The following is a 22,376-nucleotide window of genomic DNA, read 5'->3' as shown; positions in this document are numbered from 1 at the left end:
GAGATAAGCCAATACAAAAAGGCCCGTTGGCCGGACCTGACCAACAAAATGCATTAGTACATTTGTATGATGTCACCAGTTTTTATTTTAATGATCCATTGAAATAGTTTCTAATCAATTACCTTTTTTTTTAATGTGTTAGATTTATAAGTGTGTTCGTTGTTCCTTGATATTATCTCACTGATTTTAGTGTGACTATAGTTTAAGGTAAGATTATTGTTTCGTTTTATTATATTGACCATTTTTATTATACTGACCATAATTTTATGACGATTTAATTTTAAACCACAAACACACACACATATATATATATATATATATATATATATATATATATATATATATATATATATATATATTGATATTTTCAAACTAATTGTATTTTTTTAAACCTACAAAAAACACTTGATTATGAATTTGAACATGCAACAATTATCTATACAAATTTACATTCACGACGCGCACTTCTATTCTCGAGGACAGTCGACTACAGAAAGAACGAGCACAGTTTAAGCCGAGAACAAATAAAATGTCGAGAGACCGGACACCTAATTGTCCTATCAAGTTGTAAGTTGTGCGAGCTGACCAACTCTTGGACACACACCTACAACGTTCACACCACTTCTTCCATGTCCTACGGTCCCCTCTCCATCGTATGCTTATCATATGTCAAGTGACAGATGCAAAGCAGACAGTGGAGATTTTGGCGCATCGATTTGTGGCGAAGCTGCAAAGGTCTTAAGTGACCGAAGGTTACAGGACATTATGCTGTCTCTATGCTGTTGAAACCGTTCGTGTTTCGAATTTTTGACGTAGGATTACGTCTTTCGGAAACATATGGGGGTACAAATTGAAAATCGAAAATCAAGCACATCGTGAAAATTGTCCAATTTCAAACGCTTATTGCTCAGTCATTTCATGATGGATTGATGAAATTTTTGCGTCAATCGATTTCGGCCCTCCATAACAATTTTTTATATTGAATGAAATAATATGTGTCATTAAACTAACATCAAACAATTGAAAAATTTCAACCGCTGTCTTAACGGAAATACCCACTTATGATTGGTCAAAATTGACGACACATGCGGCGGTTCCCTAACAGAGACATCAAAACTAAGCTGCCTGGGGGAAATTGGCATTACAAGTACATGAAAGTAGGGGTAGCTTTTGTTCCTACCGAAATATGTTCCCTAACAGAGACATCAAAACCAAGCTGCCTGAGGGAAATCGGCATTGCAATTACATGAAAGCAGGGGGAGCTTTTGTTCCTACCGAAATGTGTTCCCTAACAGAGACATCAGAACCAAGGTGCCCGGGAGAAATAGGCATTGCAAATATATGCAAGTCGCAAGCATTTTTGTATTGCAAGTAAGGTGAGTGCACGATTAATTCTAGCAAAGAAAATTTAAATTTGGAACTTTGATATTGGTTGCTTCGTCAAATTTCATATCAATGAGCGATAGTGTGTTGTGAAAAATTTAGCACAAGTGTAAGTGTAAAATTGTATATGGTAGCAGTTGTACTAAAAATGTTAAAAATTAGAAACGATTCATTTCAATTTTCGTAAATAATATCCAAGGTGTGTTCCCACTCGAGAACGGGTCGTTCGGTTAAAGCTGTCTGTTTTGTTGTGTTCATTTTCACCCAAGGAATATTCATACGGCGAGAAAAATTGGAAAAGTGAAGAAATATTCGAAAAGAGATTTCCCATATGCTCTCCATATTGTATTAGGAGTTGTTAGTCAAATAAAAATTTGCATTGGGTTGAATAAACCCTCAGAAAGTAAAAATTATAAAATAAAATTATCTTTTCCTTTTCAAAAATGCTTTCTCTATACAGTAGAACCCCGATAATCCGCGGAATAGTCAGGCTAGCTCACCGCGAATTGCGAAAATCGAAGATAACGCAATGAAGGGCTGAAAATTAGGTGCAGACACAAAAAAGATATTGAGGCATCGATACAGAAATCATTAAACCATCCATCTGTAAGGTCGTTCACACCAGTGATAAGATAATGTAAAATACATAACCAAAACAAAAGAACAAGACCCTATCACTCACTGGCAAATTCCGGGAAGTTCTATAGAATTACAAGTGAACTCGCTTTCACGGATCCGGATAATCGAGGTTCTACTGTATTCGAGTAACATGTTTTTACTGATGACAGAAACTGATAATTGTGTTCGGTATTCATTATTATCTTATATTGCATTGGTGAGTTTTTTTTTCTCTATTTCATCCTCACGTAACACAGGAGGCATCTCGTCTAGGGCTACAGAGGGCGGTTTTCATCATGCCTCATTCGGCATCTTTTTCAGGGTCATCATTATCAAAGAGTTTAATTATGTAATTCTTCAAGCATATCCAGAATCAACAGATAGCCTAACGGATTCCTACGTCAACTATGCGGTCGTGTCTCGGACACAACCTTCCTGTGACTTTTTCTTCTTGAAGCAATGGTTGCACTTGTTGGTTGCACTTGATCACTTTTTGGTTAATTAATAACGAGAGTGAAAATTACTTACAGTATCAGTAACCTCATTCCCGGAGTCTGTTAATGTTATCGATGAGCGTGGTTCCGTGAGTTGTTCGGCAGCTCCCGTAACTCCAGCGATGTCCTTTCGCGGATGGTTTCCCAGGAAGTAGCACTACACAACACTTTCACAAAGACTGCGCCAGTAATGACCGAAGTGGCGATTACAATATAAAAAAATAAATTTATTTTCACTAAATTTAAAGATTACACATCAACGTTCATACTAAGACTAAATGCTATCTTCTGTTCCCTGCCTTTTTATAATGTCGGTATCTCGCGTCAGCAGATTCCTTGTTATCCGTACGGTCGCGTTGTTTCCAGATCGGGTTCCTTTGAATGATGTCGCGTGGTCAGCCGTTGTCGTCAGTTGTTATGGCTCGCGATTGTCTTGATGGGAGGCCTCTGGATGCAATCTGTATATATATATATATATATATATATATATATATATATATATATATATATATATATATATATATATATATATATATATATATATATATATATATATATAAGTTATGTCAGCTCAACTGACCCACCTCATAAAGCAGCAACGGATATTGGAAGAAGCACTAAACGCGCTTCAACCAACAGAACAGAACCAACAGCTTATCACATGATAAGCTAAACCAAGCTCGGAAACCGAAACCATTGAGCAAACAAACGAAACAAACATAAATACAGACCTCAGCCACATGGAAGAGATAAGCTACAACGAGAACAGGAAATGCGATAGGAGAACGAGTTTTGACCACCAGCGATGAAGCGATACACAGGAGATAGCGAGAAGGATATTCGTGGCGTTTTTTTTCCAATTCGTTTATTTGTAAGGCTCAATCGCATAAGCTTTGCGGAGCCGCTAACTCAAGTTTTGTTTATACAAAAATTTCATCTTAAATCTATGTTTAGTAGGTTTCGACCGATTACTCGCGGTTTACTCGAGGTTAGAGGGGCAACAATTTTTGTGGGACGGGTCAGGTTAGGGATATGGATATGAGGTATCATTGTCTCAACCGAGGGTTGCCGCACACACTGTAGCATTGTGCATAATGACCAGGGATAGCATCTGGTGTTCGACTAGCTGTCGAGGGTGGGCGACGGTGAGATGAGGGGACAAGACAAACAAACTAATAACGAAAAAGAAAAAAAACACAAAAGCATTAAATTCTTATACTAGACCGTTTCACAAACATATAGATCAACTGCATATAGCAGATGTCCCGAGTTCCCAACACGTCTCTAACAGGAACATAGGGTTGTCTTCCTTGGACCTCAAGGGCATTCAAAAGGTACTCTCTGGCTGCGTAATTATCCGTACATTGCCAAACTGCGTGATCGATGTCATCGTAACCGTTTCCGCACCGACAGACATTGTTTTGAACAAGATTTATTCTGTGGAGGTGCACATCTAGCGAGTAGTGGTTGGACATAAGTCTACTCATTACACGAATGAAGTCACGACTTACGTCCAAACCTTTGAACCACGCTCTCGAAGAAACATTTGGAATAATTGAATATAACCACCGCCCAAGACTTCCAATCGGTTTGCCAACTCAAGAGGGAACTCTGACGCAGTAATTGGAAAAATTCATCGTATGAAATCTGTCTATCAAACAATTCGATATTCGTGGCGTTGTAGGCAATTAGAATAAGTTTCCTGCATGGTAAAACAGAAAATAAACCAGTCTTTGTTCGATCATCTCCGTGTTTCAATCGCTAACATCCGAAATTCTAAGTCGGATAATCCATAATAATATATATATATATATATATATATATCGAGGCAATGCAGAGGTATTTGCCTTTGATATGTGTCTGACAAGCGACAACTTCAATGTCTGTCAATGGAGAAGTGACATTTTTTTATCCCCAAGAGCACGTCATCAAACGATCGTTTCGCTCGAGGCTATTAATGTTAAAATCGTGAATATACAGCTCTTCGTCTGAAGAAAACAATATCTCACAAAGGAAAAATACATCACAGTTAGAACTGTGAATTAAAAAGTATGAATTGTCGTGGAAAGACATTGCCGGAAATAGCAGCTATACTCGAAAAAACCCTCTATACAGCAAAGAAAAACCAAGTTGAGTTCTGGAGCAAGGTCCTACATACGGATGATATGAAAACCAATCTCTTTGAATCGGATGGAGGACAGATGGCGTGAAGGAAACCAGGATCGGTGCTTCAGATTTAGCATTTGGTTGCCACAGTGAAACACGGCGGCGGCAGTCAGATGATGTATGGTACGATGGCGGCTTCTGGACCTGAACCACGGAGTCTATCGATTCATCGATGGACAAGATGGCTTCATTGAATATCCTCAAACGTCCACTGCACTCCATGTCCACAAACAAACACTGTGTCCCGTGCAGAAATTGGGTCTCTTTATTGATTGCTACTTTCATCAGGATAATGACACGAAGCAAACTGATCTCATCGTGCGGGAGTGCCTACTCTATAATGTCCCAATTAACTCAAAAAACCTCCGCAATCACCGGATTTGAACACTATTGATCATCTATGGTGAAGAATCAAGAAATGTCTGAAGAATAAAAATCCAGGGAACGAAGCAGAACTCGAAACGACGATTAAGGAGATTTGGGAGAGCATTCCGTTTATAGAGACCAAAAATCGCGCCTCGGCGCTTGCAGACAGTGCTGGACACCAAAGAGGGCCGTACCAAATACTAGGAGATTGAATTTCAATTGTCTTTTCAAGAAAAACTTGAACTGTACACTCCATTTTGCAACGTTTGAATTGAATATTTTTTGTGTTTTTTAAAATGAAGTAGAAATGTGACCATTTAAATTTTTTTGTTATCACTACATGAGAGTGAAAAGGATCAATTTTACAATGAATATGAGTCGCTTTTAATCATTTACTTTTTAACCTCGAAAAACTCAAAAATAACAAACCAACACGAGGTGTATACTTTATTTTGCGATTGACTGTATCTCTTACACACAGCGTCTCTCTGAATGAAAATAAAGCCATCATAGAAGTTTATCACTCCAAATAAGGGGCTGTCCACATACCACGTGGACAGAAACAGCTAATTTATTTGTATCACTGTTTAGTTAGAATCATCACTAGTGAATCTAGTCTCGGACATTTTCTGTCATGAAGCAACGTAAGCAGGTTGCTGTTTCAGTTTTTAAGCTGGAATGTTCTCTAAGCTTCCGACTGAAATGAAGTATATAGTGTAGGATATCATAACATTTGTAAGACCATTTGAACTTTATTGTTTTGTTCAGGCGCTAAAAATTCAAAAAAAAAAAAACAAAAAATGCCGGTGATTTATAAATAAAGAACCAAATGGAAAACTATCTCTCCTATTCAAAATTTTAATCGATTTTGCATGAATTACAACCAGTTTCTAATCCGTAACTCATTTCAGTTCAATGTCCGTTCAAATAATGATACTGCTTTTTAGCTACATCTACCCTTCATAAAATTATTCATCACAAGTTCTCGAATGGTTTTTGATCTGGGAAGTCTCTAGTCCCTGGAGACCGTCCGGATTTCGTTAACTGGTGCCCAATTACCTAATAATCGAGGTGGTTTTGACACAAAAACAGCAACAAATGATTCCTAAATACTTCGTTTTACTCCTGACTTTTCCATCTGGTTCTATAGTTATGAAACACTGGCGGTTTTGTTTTTTTAATTGTTTCACGCCTGAATCATGAATCATTCAATTCAAATAGCCAATCTCATAAACGCTCAAAATAATCTGTCCCTTATAGTTGATGCTGTTCACTAAACTTTTCTAAAAAATCTATCCTCGTCTAATCATCAATCTGCATTACAAAAATCTACCAATGATGACATTCTCAGAATACATACACATTTCAGCAAAGAAGTTCAACTATATGAAAAGTATAGATGTTCAGCACTATCAGACAGCTCAATCCTTTTTGTCGATAAATACGAATGAATTTATTGAAAATGCAGAATGCGGAAATTTCTATATATTGTTGAACACAGATGTGAACTGTTTTTTCTTCAAAATGTTCATTCAACGTGTCCACGTGGATATTGTCTATACCTCCGCTCCGCTCACCATGGACAAGCGTGGACATTTTCGTAACCCCTACCCCTCTAAAGTTGTCCACGTGGTGTGTGGAGAGCCCCTAAGTCCTCCAAGGGATTTCGAGATTGTGACTCTAATCAAGTAGAGCAAATATGTTTCAGTATTCTGTTCCACAGTTCTGTCTATGAAATAATCGCGCTGCACTACTTTATTTTGTTTCGCGCAAAACCCTACAATGGTAAATATCCAATAAGAATATGTCAACGAAACCCTACAAAGTTCTTTTTCTAACGAGAAAAAACGAGTTTTTTTCTTATATGCCCAGTACCCGAGTCCAAGTATACAAGCATACAACATAGCACAAAAACGCGAGTCTCGAGTGTTGTGTGTGTTATTTACCAACCAGAAGCTAGAACCACTCGATTCTACCGTAGGATTGTCGCTGTGGCGCGCTCCAGCCAGCCGGTGATGGATGTGGGGCAGAATAAGTCCAGGTATGTTGGCAATTTGCAAGCGATGAAAATTTTCCAGTCCCAGCGCTAGAGCTTGCAGGAGAACAAAGATGTCGAAATCAATTTTCTCTCCACACTCGCTTTGGTTGCTCTTTCGTTCTTCTTTCCTTTTCCACACACATACACTGCGCGCCAGTACTGCGTATTGTTTCGCTCTTCGGTTGACTCGACATCCGCTTTTCTTTTGCTCTGCCCCACACTTACCCGAAGCCGGGAGGGATGTCATGGGAGCCGAATCTAATTCATGTTTCCATTTCCTGCCGCGTTGAAATGTATGTGAATCTAGAATTGCATCCCAAACATTTGGGCAGACGGATACAGAAAGTATATTGGTGGCGGGGGCCGCCGCGCCGAGGAAATGTCTCATGTGCTTGCTGCCCTCCGATGAGCTGGGCTCAATCGAAACTGAATCACCGGAAGAGCTGAAGCGGATAGTGGAGAATATTTATAAAATAGCTAAAATTGAGGTAAGCAGCCAAAGTACCCTGGTTCTCAGAGGAATGTAATGTTTGCATACGATTGTTTTTCGGTTGCCATTTCCAGATAACACCAGCCGGAGGGAAAATTGAACCCCTATGTGGCAGTTGTCGTGCCAAACTAGGGTACGATTTCGATGAGGATGCATACTACGAAATGCTGAGTAAAATGTACCGAGAAACCAGTCCTTCTGGTCCCCAAGTAGTGACGCTGGGCAACGCAATTCCGTTACACATAGGATTATCGCCACCAGAAAACTTCGATTCTCCGGGAAGCCCTTTGCTGTTGGATACCGCCTGTGGCACGTTCGTTGTCACTGAGCTCGGTCGTGACGATGAATCAGCTGAGAAAACATCGGATCTGAAATGTATAATCTGTTCCAAGGTTTTCAACTTTAAGTCAACGCTACGGCTGCACATCCGTAGTCACCACAATACCGCAATTCGTGAACCGGAACCGCACAAGCAATCGCGGAAACCTCGGCTGTACGAATGTGGCGAGTGCAATTTGAGTTTCAAACTGAAGTACGACTACGATAAGCATCAGTCTATGCACAATCGTTCGAATCTGTTCCAATGCGAGGTTTGCTATAAACTTTTCAAACACAAATCGTACTATTTGATGCATCGAAATGCGAAGCGCTGTAAAGCGCTTCCGCTAAACCTGAGCACCGACTCCGTCGGCACCGTAAGTTCCGGCAAAGGCCAAGAAATGAACAGCCTCAACGGGGGTATTAGAAATATCAGCTAAAGTCATCTGTCGTAATCAAACCAAATATGTGTTTTAACAAAAAAAACATCAAATTTTCTTCGTTTTGCCATAATCACCACACCAGTATGTATGTACGTGTTTTTTAACAATTATTAGCGTTAGTAAATTATTGGGTAGATATACTTGATACGGAGAAGTGCGGCTGGAGATTGTCCTCGGATCCATTTCTAGTTCCTCTTTAGCGTTTTAGTTAGCTCCCACCGATTTTAGTTTTGTACCGAATCGTGATTTTGTGATTTTATTTATTGCTAACAAACAAAACACCACACCAATCTTCCATCCGCACCCTCGGCTTCAAGCACGATTTTCTGGTCTCTTCGATTTAGTCATTAATTGTAAATGGAATGCAACAAACCAAAAACGGAATCTAAACAAACACACACAATAGCAACCGGTAGAGTTAAATCTAAGGAAATAAGTCAGATATTCATCTATTTATTATCTCTTGTATATTCCTATGAAGCAACACTACTAGTATTTCATTGTAGGGTGAAACGATAAATTTAAGAAAAAAGTCAAATGAAACACTGGTCATACGAGGAATTGGATACAGTAGCGATGCGTCGCTAAAGTGGATGCCATTTGTTCCATAGAAGGTGGAAGGAAATGTGTTATGTGATGAAACAAATTGTGAAAATTAATATTTAATGGAAAGTAATTATCTAGATAATAGAAAACTACATTAAACCTTTTAATGTAAGAGACAAAACCTTCATCGATGATATTGATTTTACAAGATAATGTGCGATTTTCCATTTTATGGAACGGAAAGAATTTTCCTCTGCGCTGCGTTTCGAAAGAACGAAAGATTGTTCTCACATAGCTAACTACTATTTATTTCATAATTTTGTTCATGTCAACTAAAATGCTGAGAGTGTTACCAATTCACTGGGGTCCGGAACGAAATCAGGAATAAGTAAGTAAAAATTATTATTTGGAATATCATCCTCGTATTCTGCGCCGCGAATGACGATCTTTACTCTGGAAGTCACCTTTACCTTACCTTGTTGGTCTGTTCTTGTTTTTAAGGGATTTTAATCAGAAGGTCATTCGTCCCTCACCTTGCTTTTTAGCCTTTTCTTCATACCCGAGTCGATAGTGTATGATAGAGATTTTTACTTATTTTTTATTATAATTTTTCATGTCTTTGGGATATATATTTCAAAACTGTTTGGTGGTATAAAACGTGGAGAAAACTGTGGTTTTAACGAGAATTGCTGTGCTCTCCCGACTGATGATTCGACATGTTCAACATTATATGGAACAAGAGAAATCAGTTCTAGTGATTGATATGAGCTGATATACTTAACATATTAAGCACCGCACGTTTTGGGGCAAACTCGAACGCTTCATTTATTCGGATTCCACGAATGAGATCGTTCCCTTCGGTGTGGATGAGACGAAGGCGAGCCATCGGTGGGTCTTGTTAGATTATGGCAAACCAAGGATTTAACCATCAAGTGTAGAAAACACGGGTTATTTCGTGATCCATCCGTAACAGACGGAACGCGAAACACGAGAGAACTCGTGAGCGGTCCGCAATGGTTAATAGAAATTATACCATAAGCAGAATCCATCTAGAATAACGTCTCAAAGGGTTAATAAACCAGCCATTTTAGACAACAGGTCGGGAATATAAATTAAAGTATATATTTATGATCGTCTTTCCTTCCGGTCCTTCATAACAAATTTTGGCGACGAGGATAATGGAGAACGCGTGTGAAGTGCAGTGACAACGAAAATCGACTTGAAAGTCCGATCGTATAAGTCTTGTGTTTTGTGAGGTTGTGGTCAAAACTAACCTCACTTTCGAGGCAACAGTCGTTCTCGAACACGTGTTGTCGAGCGCGGAATTTAAGTCATGCCCACTGGAGGATCAGTGAAGCAGGAGAGCCAACGCACCAACCAAAGGGAACCATTCAAATAAATCGTTCCGAAAATCAGTGAATCAAGTAAAACAATGGTGTCGTTGTGGGAGAATTCACAACCCGGAATCGTATCCCGCCAAGTAGTGGACTTACTTTGCGCGTGGAAAGACCAGTCACGTGTCAACGATGTGTCGTTCATCGAAGGAAAAGGGCGAGTTGCGAAGAAGTCCGAAGCCATGGGGAGCTGGTGATTGAATCTTTTGTCACCCGAACATGGTGGAGTATGCGAACGAAGTGCGGAGTCCGGATCAACGGGAGTGACTCCAGCAACGGTGGTAGAAAACTCGGTGAGAAGTATCGATCGGAATGATATGCCAGCCACCATGCAGCTTATTATCGAAGGGGTAACGGTCACGGTCACGAAATTGATACAAGAGCATGCGATTCAGTGATATCGTCAGTTCAGTATCGCGATAAGCTGTCCCATGTTATGCTGAACCACTTCTTCTAAATGTTTTTAACCCTTTTCAGGTCAAAGCATTCGTCCCGAGGGTAAACTAGCGGTCAATGTCACGACGAAAAACAGTGAAATGGTTTCGCTATCGCTCTTCGTCATACAGCCAGAAAAGGATAAGAGAATTACTCCTTTGCTTGGTAGGTTCAGCCTAAACGTCCTTGTTCCCAAATGGAGAGAAATGGTATGTCTGCACTCTTCTTCCATAACTGTCCTTCAGTCCAATCTATTGTCTGAAGTGAAACAAAAGTTTCCGTTATTGCTTTCTGGCGATTACACCAAGGCAATTGATGGTTTTATGGCTGATATTGTTCTCAAATCAGAAACAGTACCTATTTTTCACAAGCCTCACACAGTTCCGTTTAGATTTCGAGAAAATGTCGATATCCGTTGAATCGGATGCTGGAGAGTAAAATTCTTTTACAATCCGCTCATCCGCATGGGCCAGTCCCATTGTTGTCACCCCGAAGAAAAACGGCTCATTTCGAATATGTTTGGATGGTAAAGCTACCATTGATTGAGGATATTTTAGTCAGTATGGCGAATTACAAAGTGTTTTGTAAGATTGATCTCACGGGGGTATACTTGCAAGTTAAGTTGTCGGAAGCTTCACAGAAGCTATGCACTATTAATACCTATCGAGGGTTGTTTCAGTACATTCGTATGCCCTTCGGCATACGTTGTGCTCCGTCTTTATTTCAGTCCATTATCAACCAAATTTTGTTAGGTACGAAAGCGGTTCCTTATTTGGATGCCAAGAATGCCACAAAAATCTTTTTGTCGTCTTTGAAAGGTTGAATCAGCATAAAGTGCAAATCAATTGAACAAAATCGTGCTTTTTGAAACCGAAATTGAGTGCCTTGGTTTCAAATTATCGTCGCAAGGAATTCGACATTGTCTTTCAAAAGTTGAAAAAATTTTCATTCAAACTTTTAAATTTTTACACTGATCTTGGCCCTTCTGATTTGATAGAGAATAATTTACCTCCCAAGCATTAATATCACCACCAGACGTCGACACTGTACATTTGTCGTCGAAAGTAAATATAAACTAATCAGACTATATATATCAGACTATTCGACTCTTTAGAGACGAATGAACTCTCAGAGTTTAAAGTCTCTCTAATTCATTACCGATTACCGATATAACGCACACTAACAAACCACTAAAAGCATTGATCAGCAATAATTTGCTAGAGCCTTTTGATCCGAAGAAACCGTTGGTTCTCACAATTGATGCTAGTCCGTACGCTGTCGGTGCCGTGCTGTCACATCTTGTGGACCGAATTGAAAAGCCTGTGTGTTTCGCATCGTCGACATTAAGTCCCGCTCAGATGAATTATAGTCAGATTAATAAAGAAGCGTTAGCCGGGATTTTTGGAGTAACCAATTTTACCCTTACCGATTGAAAAACGTATCGAACACATGTTATTGAACGAAAATAACCTGCAGAAGTTAATCCCGCAAAACGAGATACGGGAACAAACAAGTGTTGATGTTACTCTGAACAAGGTAATAAACTACGTTAAGCACGGTTGGTCGCATAACGTCGAAGACGCGCTAAAGCTACCCACTCGACATTGTTGTGCCAGAGTGGTCCCAGAAAATGGTATCGACGACGATACCGATGTCGTGCCATTTTGCAATGATTTTGTCGACCTATCCCTCATATTTGACAACCAATTACGAGCCAAAGCTGTGCCAATCTGGCACCGTGTCGACCGATCGCAGTACTGCTGCACTTTTATTATGGCTCGGTTCGTGTCCAAGAAAGTTGAAATGAAAAGTAAAGATAAAGAGCGTTGTTTACAATCATTTTATTATACAAATCTACAAAGAAAAAAATAATACAAAAATTGAAATTCATCTTTACATTCTATAACATTCGCAACATTTGTTTCGTCACCAACGATAGCTCACGAAGTACCAAAAATGTTCATCGTAATTCCAGCTTCCGCTTGAGGTACAGCTTCTACAGCGACTGGTCACGCCGTGGGCAACAACTGATAGAATATATAGAGCGCACCCCTGGCGTTCTGTTGTCACTTTGCTTTTCTCCGATAAGTAGTTCAAAATGTTGCCACCCTCCAGTGCACCAGTGGAATCGATTGTTTTCGTGCTGCAACTTCTGAAGCTTTGACGTTCGGCACGAACTGACTATAACGACGAATTGGTAACGCTTGTAGAGAGATGATGATGATGATACTCCAGTTTGCCTAATGTTGCACTAGGAGATAAGCTATTTGCGACTTTGCGACTTGTTCAATATTTTCGAATACACTCGCTTTTGTGTTTTGAATGACAGTTTTGCGAGAAAGAGAAAGAGCAAAAACAGTGATGCCGTTTCGCTCTGCACAAATTATTTAGTAGAATTATAGCTGAAACTATAGACACTGTTGCTTGCGGGGAGCAAGGCGGGGTACGATTCCAGCACTTTTGTAGCACTTTGCGTCGCTCGGTCCACATTGTACCTATAACCGCTCGAAAATATAGGAAACTGGGTATTCGAAAAAATAAGCTCGAATCTTGAAGTCGAGACGGTTGCCTATATTTCGATAATTGTGTCGTAGTACCAAAGTCTGTTCAACGTGAGATAATTGAAAAGTTACATGAACATCATGATGGGGTTGTACGTATGAAAATGATTGGTAGAAGCTACTTTTGGTGAAAAGGTTTCGATAAAGACGTTTAGGAGTTTCAAAGTCGTGTGTCGTATGTCAAAAAACGCAACGGGTACCGAAAGAGACAGTAGAATCTCGTTGGGCCCCCACCAATCATGCGTTCGAAAGATTGCATTTGGATTTATTTCACTTCAAAAGTCAAATATTTTTAATCGTCGTGGACGCGTATTCTAAGTACATTGACGTTAAAAATCTCAGAAGAACCGATGCTAACAGTATTCTAGAAAAAAAACTAGAATATTCGTATTTTTTATTCGGATTACCGAATGAAATTTGTTCGGACAATTGTCCGCCTTTCAATTCGTCCACCTTTATCAATGCCTGTCAGCTGAACAATTTTAAAGTTTTGAAATCACCTCCGTACCACCCACAATCTAACGGACTGGCGGAGAGAGGTGTACAGACTATATACAATGTACTGAAAAAAATATTTGATGGATGAGAAGTACAGATCAATACCAATACAAAGAAAACTTAATCAGATTCTGTTCAATTATAGTAACACTCCGTCTACCTCCACTGGTAAGCCACCATCTTTTTTAGTCCTCTGTTTCGTACCTCATACATTGATCAACAGTTCTAATCCCGTGAAGTTGAAGATTAAAAACGAACATAAAAGTTCGATATCGATACCCTCTACTTCTCCCAAAACCACTGTGAAAACTTATCTGCGAGGTGATAAAATTCTCTACCGAAACCATCTCGACGATTACGCTCGATGGCTTCCCGCTATAGTTTTAGAAAATTCAGTCCATTAACCTACTTGATTAGCCGGAATCGCGGGAATTGTACGCATGGTTCACACCACCCAGATTCGCATTTCTGGCCTTTCGGATAAGTTCCACCCTCCCCTCCCCATAATTGGTCCCAAGCTGAGATCTGAGTACCAAGATTCTCTTTCCCAATCTCCAACGCGAGAGGATGAGTTTTCTTTTCCTCGTATTGCTAAGCAAGTTCATTCAGAAAAGAAAAGCCCGAAAAAGAATAAATTGGTAATAAAGAAACATCGAAGCGATTCCACTTCACCAAGACTTCGACGTTCGAAAAGAATAAAAAATAAAAAGCAATAAGTGGCTTGGGCCTTGAATGTTTTGATTTAAAATCGAATGAAAACATGTATTCGTAGGTATTTTCTTATGTAAATGATTAGTAATAACGATATCACTGAATCCTGCTTTGTAATAGTATCTCCATGAAATGTAATCTATAGTCTCATTTAAATCCGGGAGAAGGGATAATTAATAGAAATTATACCATAAGCAGAATCCATCTAGAATAACGTCTCAATTGTACAATGACACCAACTGTAAAACAATAGTGCTTTTCCGGGCTTGAGCAATATTATAGTGGAAACCAGCCATGGAAGACAACAGGTCGGGAATATTAAATAAAGTACATATTTATGATCGTCTTTCCTTCCGATCCTTCACAACAGTGATAATAAAAAGCTCTGTAATGGATTGATTTCGAAGCTGGTAAAGCGATTAACAGATCTTGAGTCAGACGAATTCGTAGCCCAAACAATATTGTTAGATCCTCGCTTCAAGCAGTAGGGTTTTGGGGATAACAGAAAGTATAACAACGCACACAAGCAGGGTTGCCATAGTAAAATCTGTGTTTTTGATCTAAAAATTTTTTCTAATTCGCGGAGGCCTACTTTGCAGATTTCGAGGAAACCTATTTTTTAGATGGGTCCAATAAGGGGAGCATCACTGGGTCAAGTGTATCGAGCTAAAAGGAGACTATGTTGATAAATAAATCGCCACTTTTCCAAAATTTTTGTTTTTTATGTAGGCTAAGACAAATTTTTCAATATCAGGACTAATGTAGCGTGGGATTAAAATATCTTTGGTCGCCATCGTGATCTTCGGGCGTCACGGTCGCCATGAAATATCTTTGACCTATGATATCTTTCATTTAGAACACCTGTAACTTATTTTGGTTTCAACATTTATTTTAAATACCAAGAAACTTGCAGACTTCGTCTTTACAAGACGAAAGTTCGGACCATAATGCTCATTAACGGAGCCAAGTTAACTAATCATATGGAAGCACCAATGTTTGATGTGAAAGAGGTCAAGAAGTTAAAATGCTTACGCCGCTCGATTGCTTATAGCCGTTTCGTTATTACAGCGTTTTCCGTTGAGTTCGCAACAAGAGAGCGAAAGTTCACTTAACGGAAAGCACTTGTACAATTTCAGTGTCGCTCTCAACACCCAAAGTTATTTATTTGATAAAATTAATTCCCCGAAATGACGAAATGAGCATCTTATGATATTTCACAATTTATCGTCGAAGTTATATCGGTGATAGTACTGAAGATGGAATCGAACTTTCATGTACAGCAGAGCTGAAATTATTCGCGGAATTGAGTGGCAAAGTTACCGTGGATAATCTAATGAAAGACTAAAAAGTGCTTAAATAATATTTTTGAGCATGAAGTCTATGTTTTCTTAACAGATAAAATTATCAAACACTCCATTCGTAAGGTTTTATAAGCCAGTAATCAGATAATTTATGAATTCGCGTTTGCGGATAGTTGGATATTTGTTGCCTGGAATTCCTATGATTTCGACCGATACACTATTTCACTTTGGAGGACTGTAATTTCTAATTAGATTGGAATTTTAATCCTTTGCGGTCGTATTAAATTCGGGCCTGGGTGTCATACTGGTCGGAATTATTTTTCCTTGAAAAAGCAGGGATACATACAAGATTATGAAAAAAAATTTTTTCAATTTTTTTTTGTGAATTACATACTGAGCCGTCAAGAGTAAATCATATGAAGTATAATCAATACATACTTTTATTTTTATCATCCCTTGAATAAGGGACACTTTTGCTATTGATGCAATAAATGTGTAAATAATGCCAGGAATGTGTATCCGAAAAGATCAACACTTTTCACTTTTAACAAAGATTTTTTTGCATTAGATTATTTAGATGACGTAAGACTTATGCAAACAATTATTTGCTCTTTAAAACAGCTACTTCAACATAATTTAAACCAGTAGATACTCAAATAATGATTTCGGCGTATCCGAAATGAACAGAACTTTTCACTTTAGATGACCAAAGATTTTGTCGCTTGAGACACTTATGCGATTATTAAAATAACATGAGACATTCATGCAAACAGTAGTTCTGATATATATGAACAATCTTTTCCATCACACAAAACTGTTACAATGACTAAATTCAGCTGTTAGGCGTCGTGCACAAAAATCCAGATTTTGCACCCCCTCCCCCCCTACGTAACGCAATTTTCTATCTCTAATACACAGTAAGTAACGCAAACTCGACTCCCCTCCCTCCTTCTCGCGTTACGTAATTTGTGCACGACGCCTTATGATTTTTGTCCCACATTCCTATCCATTCAACGCACTGTGTGTTGTCTTGTGTGGGTGACTACCTTGTTTGATACTGAGTACCGTTATTTCTTACTCATAGCAGCACCGCAATGAGCTACATATCGAGGTGGAGCAGTAGGCAAAGTATATCTGTATTGGCAAGCAAAATATCGTGTCGTAATTATTTGCATTCAATATGGTATGTATATAGAAGAAACAAAACAATCAACTCAAGGTTTCATGATAATTTTAGCCAAAATTCTCATGAGATCATTCAACTGTTTGTTTTTTAACAGATGACAATTGTATCGTGGCTTATTTCAATTATTAAAAACATAAAAAAGGTCCAGAGAGCAGTCGTATGCTTAGTTCTCGAAAGCAGTAACATTTTCGGTGAAATTTTGATTAATTGGTGATTATTCTCTCACATCATACACACCGACACTGAGAGCCTTCGAAACATCAACTTCGTAACGTTAAAAAATGAAACTTCGTTTGTTTCTATGAAGGTGGGGGAGTAAAAATGGCACATGGAAATATCACTTTTATCTGTCTTTTTCGACATGATTTCACAAATATTCACTGCACGATATCACATTAGCCTCATATTCAGCGGGAACTCTAAAAAATACGCTTTTAATTGATAAATTACTTTCTTAAAATAGCATTTTCACATGGATGCAGTGGGCAATCAAAGATAATCACATCGACTGACGTCACTATTTGCGAAATAGTTATGGCAGCGCATGCTATGTCGTTCGAAACTCTACCATCTTCATTACCTTTTCTCCAGTACATTGGGAGCACCATATTGATTCGTGAACAGGACACTAGACATCAAACTTCGTTTAGGAAATGCATAAGCTGATACTTGGTTGAGTAAAATATAAGATTGGCATGGTTTCTTGCTGTGGTGGTTGAGAGCAGACAAACGACCACAAAGAGTTAATTGCAGTTAATAAAATTTAAGATTGATTTCTTGCTTCTGTATGTTACGTGTTCCCATGACAGCAAACCAGATAGCTTCTACATCTACGCAGACAATGGAAAAAAGTAATATTGTATAATCACATGTTTTACAAAATTCAATTTATATGAACATTTAATTTCCATTTATTATTCATCAACCACAACTGTTAGTATAACACAAAATCAAGGCGTTATACTATAGGTGGACCGCAATGTCAAAATTGCTGTTCGGCCATTGCTCGTGAAAAAACAAATTTGTTTACAAAACAAATCAAATTTTGGTGACAAATGCATTCGTTGGTAAAATAGCTGCTCGCGCTTTACTGTAGGCAGGTAATTTTCTGGATTTTTTCGTAGAACAATTTCTCATAATTGCTTCTACTTTTTCAGATAACTATAATCAGCGGTCGAATTAAAAACAGTGCAGAAGGATGTTTTGAGTATATTTTACCTTCTAGCCGCGCAATCAATGCTTTTCTTTCCAAGCAAGCAGCGTTTTAATCGTATGTGGTTTCATTGAGCATTTAAAAGAGTGTTATTTTTTTTGTTTTATCACCAGGGCAAAAGCATGAAATAGAATCGTACGTGGTACGAATTTATCGGCACAATCTGATCAAGGACGGAGGCATCATCAAACGGAAACTACGCGAGAAACTTTTCGAAGAGATAAAACTGCGCCGCAACACTCGTGTCAACATGGACGAGTTGGGCTGGGTGCTCATGAACCACGATTTGATAACACGTAATGAGCCAATCCAACAGCATGCCAAAGGTAATCGAACAAATCATTTTCAATTCAACATGGAGCGGTTGCGAAACCTACTGGAGCAGCACGAACAGAACAATCACGCTGGTGGGTCGGTTTGATATATTTATTCCGCTAAATAATGATTATATTTGTTGATTGAAATTCCTGCGTATGCTGGATACAATTTTACAAAACGACAAAGTTTTGAAGGAAATTAAAGAGATGGTAGTGGCGAATCGACTTCTATCGGAAATTTGTTATGTGACTACGGTGGAACGTATGCTGAAACACAATTTGGACCCCTCTTTGCGCTGCTGCTTTGTATGCCGAGAGTATTTCCGCACTGCCGATGAGTATACCAGTCATTTCGAAAAATTGCACGGTGTGAAATTTCTTATTGTTGCGGCGGTGGATCGATTTCAGACTAGTCAAAAGTTCAACGTTCTACATCACTACAATGCCCTTAATCCGGTGACAATATTCACGATTTGCAACGTATACCACACAGCCCTAATAAAAAAACAAGAAAAAACGGGTCTAATATTTTATAATAAAGAACAAATCTACCACTTTCCATTTCTACCACTTTCCAATCGGAGAACCACTATATCGGTTCGACATGGAATGACTGATACATATAAGGCAGAAAAAAGGTTTAACTTTGGAATTCAACATCCTATATTTCCTCGTACGTGACGTGAGCATATACCTTGATTTTTCTGAGGTTTCCAATCCTTCGATTGGCCACAGAAAATATTCCATTTATGAAGTCTATCTCCATCTCGGAGAAAAGTGTGGTAAACAATGTCCGGGTTATTTTTCGTTATGAGAACCTTGTTTCCACATCCTTTTACTGCACAATAATACGGCATCTGAAGTAAATAAAATATTCACAATATAATTTTGGCATGATAGAGAACCGCGAGATGAACGATTATCTGTGGAGGAGTTGGACAACCGATTTCTTAGACTTATAGCACTTTTATCACACTCACAAGTTCATCAAATCCTCACTGTCCCCCAAAAATATCGAATAATATATAATATAAATACCTTATTGCAGCTATAGTACACTATTTTTCACGAATATATATTTGTTTATGTCTTCCCTCAGTTGTTTTCCTCAGCGAGTTGATATGAAACCATAACCACACAACCAAATAAAAAGTAAATAATTCAGAAAGCTATGTCTCACTACTTGTCTCACGTATTGTCATGAAAGTGTCAAGAACGAAACACCTATAGTTTAGCATCTTGCACAAAATGTAGTATTTAGTTCAAATTTCGTTTCTTATAATTATTTCTCTGAGTACATTCATAAACGCATTTCACGTCAAGTAGGTAATTTTACTGGGTTCAAAAGCAAACTGAAATAAGTGTGTCATTATCGCAACCGCTGTCAAAGAACGCATACCCGCGTCTTCTGATTTCCGGTATATCTGAAAGCAACAACTGTCAAAGTTGGCTCTTTTCTCGCTCTTTTTCCGGGCATCCTTGATGTGAGAGTGCACACATTTCATTGTGAACGTACATTATTTTCGCTGTAAGTGAGGAAATTAATATCAAAACTCAATTAAATTCTCAACAATCAATTCGGAATAAGAATTTCTACAAAGTGGTACTATGTTTGGTGTAATTGCCGTTCAATTTGGCTGGAAATTGCGGCCCCAAGGAAACGAGCAATGTTGATGACAATATATACCATGATAACCTGGAGCGTATTTGTGCTAGAATGAGACAGACAGATAAATTCAACTCGGCCACTTTCGGTGGACAAAATCAAAATTATGAATCGTTTCCTGAGATTACTGAAGAAGATTGTTGTTTGTGAAGTCTGTATAAAAGTGTTTATCTTATATTCTAATCTACCCGCAGATGGTTTTTGGATCAAAAGTGATCAAGGCAGGTGGTGCCGAGCCTGATGCCTTCGAGGGACAGATCGGCCAGGCCATTCTGGAGCTGGAGATGAACTCGGACTTGAAGCCACAGCTTCGTGATTTGCACATTACTCGTGCCCGTGAAGTTGAGTTCAACAGCAAGAAGGTAAACAAAAGTTTATTTTGGTTTTCTCAGTTAATTTCTAATCAAGCTGTACTTGTGTAGGCTATCGTGATCTACGTCCCGGTGCCAAAGCAGAAGGCCTTCCAGAAGGTTCAAACTCGGCTGGTCCGTGAGTTGGAGAAAAAATTCTCAGGCAAACATGTAGTGTTCATCGGGGAGCGTCGTATCCTGCCTAAACCTCAGCGCGGACGTCGTGACCCCAACAAGCAGAAGCGTCCACGCTCGCGAACCCTTACCGCCGTTTACGATGCCATCCTGGAGGATTTAGTCTTCCCGGCTGAGGTTGTAGGCAAGCGAATCCGCGTCAAGCTCGACGGTTCCCAGCTGATCAAGGTTCATTTGGACAAAAATCAGCAGACAACCATTGAACACAAGGTGGGTGTTGTGTTTTGAGAAGTTTGTGTTTGTTACATACTCGATCTACTTTGAGTGCGGTTGAGCAATGTTTCCTGGCATCGTATATGGCATTAATATTTTTCTGTTCATCAATCGTTCTCTTGTTTTCGTTTCCAGGTTGACACCTTTACCTCGGTGTACAAGAAGCTGACTGGACGTGACGTTACGTTCGAATTCCCGGAACCCTACCTATAAACTATTATGATAGTTGTTATTGATAAGTGATCGATAATGTAACGAGAAAGCAAGCCGCAAATGTGAGCACTACACCATCATTTGCTTTATCACATTCGTCGTAAATAATAAAAGGAATGATCGCAGGTGTAAAAAATTAAACAACATTATTGCTGAAAGCATCCGAAAAAATGAAATATTCCCGCCAACTGATCGAGCTTTCGACGAGTTGATTACTGAAACGCGGTAGGACTCTTATACATAGTCATGATAATTTGGAATCTCCACGATTCTCAGAGGATCGATAAATATTTGGTATCAAATTTGAATAGCAGAGTGCTCGAAGTTGTAATAGTTGCAATTAATCTTGTTGTGAATATTGTCTACAAGACCAGTCAGAATATTTGGTTTGGCTTTTTCAGATGAGTGTCAAATCGCTCCTAATGGTTGTGATCCTAATCTTAGTCAAACAATACCTTCAATCTGTCAATATTCGTAAATCTTCCTTACTCTGCTATAGCGGCCTTCAAACTGACCTTGGAGCATTTAAAACTTCTACGTACTGTTTCCAAACTAATTGGATACTGGAATTTCACAAGTAACGCTAGTATTAAGAAAATGAATAATTCTCGGAACGCAATAAAAAGCTACAAAAGATCATTTAATGGGATACAATTCCCATAAAACAATTTCATTGAGCATGTTACAAAAATATTTTGACGCTTCCGGAAATTGGTCACAACTTTCGCCGTTCCTGTCAAAAACATTTGTTTGCATGTTTTTCAGTTCTTTCTTAGCTTTATTAGTTTTTCCTGCGTTTCGACACAAAATTGTTGGAGTAGGCCATCCGCTTGAGGTTAGCGCAGAAATTCTCAATAGGACGCAGCTGGGAGACGTTTGAAGGGTTGGCGGACTTCGGAACCACATCTAGTTTCAAACAGTTCATCTCCGGCGATTTCTTCACGGAGCGGAGGGCCAGGTCCGGCCAAAACACCACATTATCGCCCGGATTATATTTTTCGGTAGGCACTTTGTGCTGTAAATCTCCCCTCATTCACTGCAAGTCCCGAACGGAAGAATAGCGGCTTTGACATCCCCTTTTCGCTGATGGTTAGCCACAGAAGCGTCTTGTTTGGAAACTTGATGTGGGAGATGTACTTCACGCCGGGACTTACCTTCTTGGTGGGAACGTAAAGTAGCTGGTTCCCTGCCAGTCGTTGCCATCCAGCTATAAATCCATGACGACAACGACCTTCCGTTTCATCGGATAAATTTCATTCGC

General features: G+C 39.0%; 2 protein-coding genes across 3 annotated transcripts; both read left to right on the top strand.

Annotated features, from left to right (window-relative positions):
* Positions 1-6,886: 6,886 nt before the first annotated feature.
* LOC129770570 (zinc finger protein 805-like) lies at positions 6,887-9,075 on the top strand. Of its 2 annotated transcripts, none has more exons than XM_055773491.1 (3): positions 6,887-7,068; positions 7,373-7,553; positions 7,630-9,075. In XM_055773491.1, the coding sequence occupies exons 1-3, from the start codon at positions 7,043-7,045 to the stop codon at positions 8,311-8,313; spliced, it is 891 nt and encodes a 296-aa protein (XP_055629466.1). In that variant the 5' UTR covers positions 6,887-7,042; the 3' UTR covers positions 8,314-9,075. The 2 variants fall into 2 exon arrangements, with proteins under 2 accessions (XP_055629466.1, XP_055629467.1); XM_055773492.1 differs by having other exon boundaries at positions 6,926-7,068; positions 7,297-7,553.
* A 10,790-nt stretch (positions 9,076-19,865) lies between these two features.
* Positions 19,866-21,259, top strand: LOC129767524 (40S ribosomal protein S7). Its single transcript, XM_055768518.1, has 4 exons — positions 19,866-20,006; positions 20,339-20,506; positions 20,567-20,899; positions 21,038-21,259. The coding sequence occupies exons 2-4, from the start codon at positions 20,339-20,341 to the stop codon at positions 21,113-21,115; spliced, it is 579 nt and encodes a 192-aa protein (XP_055624493.1). The 5' UTR covers positions 19,866-20,006; the 3' UTR covers positions 21,116-21,259.
* The last annotated feature ends 1,117 nt before the right edge of the window (positions 21,260-22,376 follow it).

The sequence above is a fragment of the Toxorhynchites rutilus genome, chromosome 2 (assembly GCF_029784135.1).
Source record: "Toxorhynchites rutilus septentrionalis strain SRP chromosome 2, ASM2978413v1, whole genome shotgun sequence".
NCBI lineage: Eukaryota > Metazoa > Arthropoda > Insecta > Diptera > Culicidae > Toxorhynchites > Toxorhynchites rutilus.
Note: the sequence above shows the minus strand (reverse complement) of the source record. Positions and strands in the feature narration are given on the sequence as shown.

Bases quoted from the DNA above. Each gene is read 5' to 3' on its own strand.
- LOC129770570 (XM_055773491.1), top strand. From the start codon at position 7,043: ATGGATGTGGGGCAGAATAAGTCCAG. The intron at 7,069-7,372 runs GTATGTTGGCAA...ATGTGAATCTAG, and splicing joins GTGGGGCAGAATAAGTCCAG to AATTGCATCCCAAACATTTG. The intron at 7,554-7,629 runs GTAAGCAGCCAA...TGCCATTTCCAG, and splicing joins ATAAAATAGCTAAAATTGAG to ATAACACCAGCCGGAGGGAA.
- LOC129767524 (XM_055768518.1), top strand. From the start codon at position 20,339: ATGGTTTTTGGATCAAAAGTGATCAAGGCAGGTGGTGCCGAGCCTGAT. The intron at 20,507-20,566 runs GTAAACAAAAGT...GTACTTGTGTAG, and splicing joins TTGAGTTCAACAGCAAGAAG to GCTATCGTGATCTACGTCCC. The intron at 20,900-21,037 runs GTGGGTGTTGTG...TTTCGTTTCCAG, and splicing joins AGACAACCATTGAACACAAG to GTTGACACCTTTACCTCGGT.